The sequence below is a fragment of the Salpingoeca rosetta genome, assembly GCF_000188695.1.
Source record: "Salpingoeca rosetta unplaced genomic scaffold supercont1.1, whole genome shotgun sequence".
In the NCBI taxonomy this organism is placed as follows: domain Eukaryota; class Choanoflagellata; order Craspedida; family Salpingoecidae; genus Salpingoeca; species Salpingoeca rosetta.
In genome coordinates this window covers 677,466-679,974 of record NW_004457740.1, presented here as the reverse complement: position 1 = coordinate 679,974, position 2,509 = coordinate 677,466, and the positions used below count along the sequence as shown (strand labels likewise).

At 52.8% G+C, this 2,509-nt stretch overlaps 1 protein-coding gene across 1 annotated transcript in view; it reads left to right on the top strand.

The window, feature by feature from the left end:
• Positions 1-2,509, top strand: part of PTSG_11551 (uncharacterized protein) — a 7,317-nt gene that overhangs the window by 3,302 nt on the left and 1,506 nt on the right. The window contains exons 9-16 of the mRNA XM_004998640.1: positions 201-271; positions 558-671; positions 864-945; positions 1,141-1,215; positions 1,526-1,567; positions 1,726-1,772; positions 2,053-2,099; positions 2,323-2,406. Coding sequence (XP_004998697.1) covers positions 201-271; positions 558-671; positions 864-945; positions 1,141-1,215; positions 1,526-1,567; positions 1,726-1,772; positions 2,053-2,099; positions 2,323-2,406 — 562 coding nt within the window. The remainder of the gene's footprint in view (positions 1-200; positions 272-557; positions 672-863; positions 946-1,140; positions 1,216-1,525; positions 1,568-1,725; positions 1,773-2,052; positions 2,100-2,322; positions 2,407-2,509) is intronic.

Genomic DNA, 2,509 nt, shown 5'->3' with positions numbered 1-2,509 from the left:
TTCACACGTCCCCCACATCTCCAGTCATTGATGTTCATCTAAAGATGGGTTCTTCCTGAGATTACAGGCTCTCAGGGGCAGATGACTCGCAGCTGCTGGTGGCTGCTGTATTGACGGAGGTGACTGTAAATTAAACACACACACACACACACACACACACACACACACACACACACACACACACACACACGCCTCACCAGCTTCGCTCCAGCATCGTCTGGGGTATTGTCTACCTCTTCCTTGCCATCTGGGGCTGGGTCATGGGCAACAAGTCAGTCACTGTCCGCTGTGTACACGTTGTAGCGTGCGTGTGCTTGCACGTGCCGGCGGCGCAAACTCTGCCTGAATGCCTGTGTGTGCACCATTAACTTCCTTTGCATCATTGACTGCTCACCCGGTCCTCACACACACACACACACACACACACACACATACACACACACACACACACAAATCCGTTTCCGTCCTACTCCTCACCTTCTCACTTACCCATACCACCACACCACACCACTTCTTCCTCCCGTTTCCCCTCCTGCCACTGCATCTCTGCTCCACAGCTTCTTCAACCACGGCTACAAGCCTGGCGAGTCGCCCGTGTCCATGTCTGTGTACTTTGGTACCAAGATCCTCTTTGCAGTCACAACCTTCCACCTCTTCTGGCCAGCTGTCTTGTACGTTGACATCCCGATGTGTGCTTTTGTCTGTGTGTCTGTCTTGTCTGTCTTGTCTGTCTGTGTGTCTGTCTGTGCGCCTCTGTTCCATTGCTGTACCCTGTTTTGTTCCGTCGCTTGCATCCTCCATGCAACCACCTGCTCACCTCTGTCATCATGTGCTCTTCACACACATCTCGTCGCTGCGTGCAGTGCCGACGGCCCGCTGATGTCGCTGCCCATGAAGATGGTGGTTGCAGTCAACATCTTCCTCCTCGCATGGAGCTTCTACAAGGTGCTGTGTGATGGCACGCCACGCATTGCCAGCGAATGCTATTTCAAGGCAATCTCCACCAACTCACCCCCGTCTCCCTCGTCCTTCTTGCACATACATATATGTCCGCATGCGTATGCATTCGTGAATGTGATTGTGTGTATGTGTGTGTATGCGTGTGCGTATTGTGTTTTGTGTATGTGCATGTATCATCAGACACACACGGGTGATCCAGGCTACATCCGCCCAGATCGCAGCACACGCGAGCGCGTCATCATTGAGCTCGCTGAGGTCCGCCCGAATGCTCTCATGTGGTTTTGCTTGATCGAGTTTTGTTCGGCTGATTGTTTGTGTGCGTGTGTGTGTGTGTGTGTGTGTGTGTGTGTGTGTGTGTGTGTGTGTGTGTGCGTGTGTGTGTGGCCTCCTGTTTCTATCTCTCTGGCTCACTGTTGATCCTGCCCATGCGTCTCTTGAGTGTGTTCACCTGCCCTTTCTTGCCGTGCTCTTCTTCTATTTTTGCGTTGCTCCTCCAACCACCCAACACATTCGCTCACTCTCATTGCACACATACACACATACACGCACGCGCACAAACCTACAGAGGGATGAGCTGAACGGAAACACGTTCTGCCCGACGTGCGCCGTACGTAGTGTTTGGGGGTTGTGATGTCTTTCATTTGTGTATTTTGTCGTTATCTTTGCGCTGCGTGCCCACTTGATGCTGTTTCACAGGTGCTGCTGCTCATATGCCATGCATGCCACACGTCTTTGATTGCAATGGCCCCATCGTTGACTGCGCAGATTCGACGTCCACTTCGCTCCAAGCACTCCGCCGTCACGAACAAATGGTGCTCAACCTCCCTCTGCTTGTGCTCTGTTCATCTGTTGCCACGGCACTGTTGTGCGCTCTTGTGCGGCTTTCCGGTGGCACATGTTTGCTTCATTGTCGTCTTTAACAGCTTGGCGTCACCACCACCTTCGCACCACACACATATGCGCACATGCACACATATGTACTCACTCACACACTCACTCACACACACACTCACACACTCACTCACACACACTCACACACGCACGCACGCACGCACGCACGCACTCACGCACGCACTCGATCGCACCTGACAGCGTGGCCAAGTTTGACCACTACTGCCCGTTTGTGGAGAACGACGTTGGTGCGTGACAACATGCCCTCCTGCCCAACTGCACCACAAACAACACACACACACACACACACACACACACACACACACACACACACACACACACACACACACACACACACACAAGCAAGCTGCGACGTTGGCGACGATGCTTCTTGCTTGCATGAAGTCGCATGCGCAAATTATTCTCACCAATTGCCAACCTCCTGTGCATCTGCTATTGCACAATGTACAGGCGCATGGAACCACCATTACTTTATGAACTTCCTTGTGTTCTTCGTCATGGCCCACGCCTTTTTCCTCCTCTACTCCTTCCAATGTTCGTTCGTCCGCCCTGACGCACTTGCACGCGGGTCTCTTGTGTGTGTGTGTGTGTGTGTGTGTGTGTGTGTGTGTGTGTGTGTGTGTGTGTGTGTGTGTGT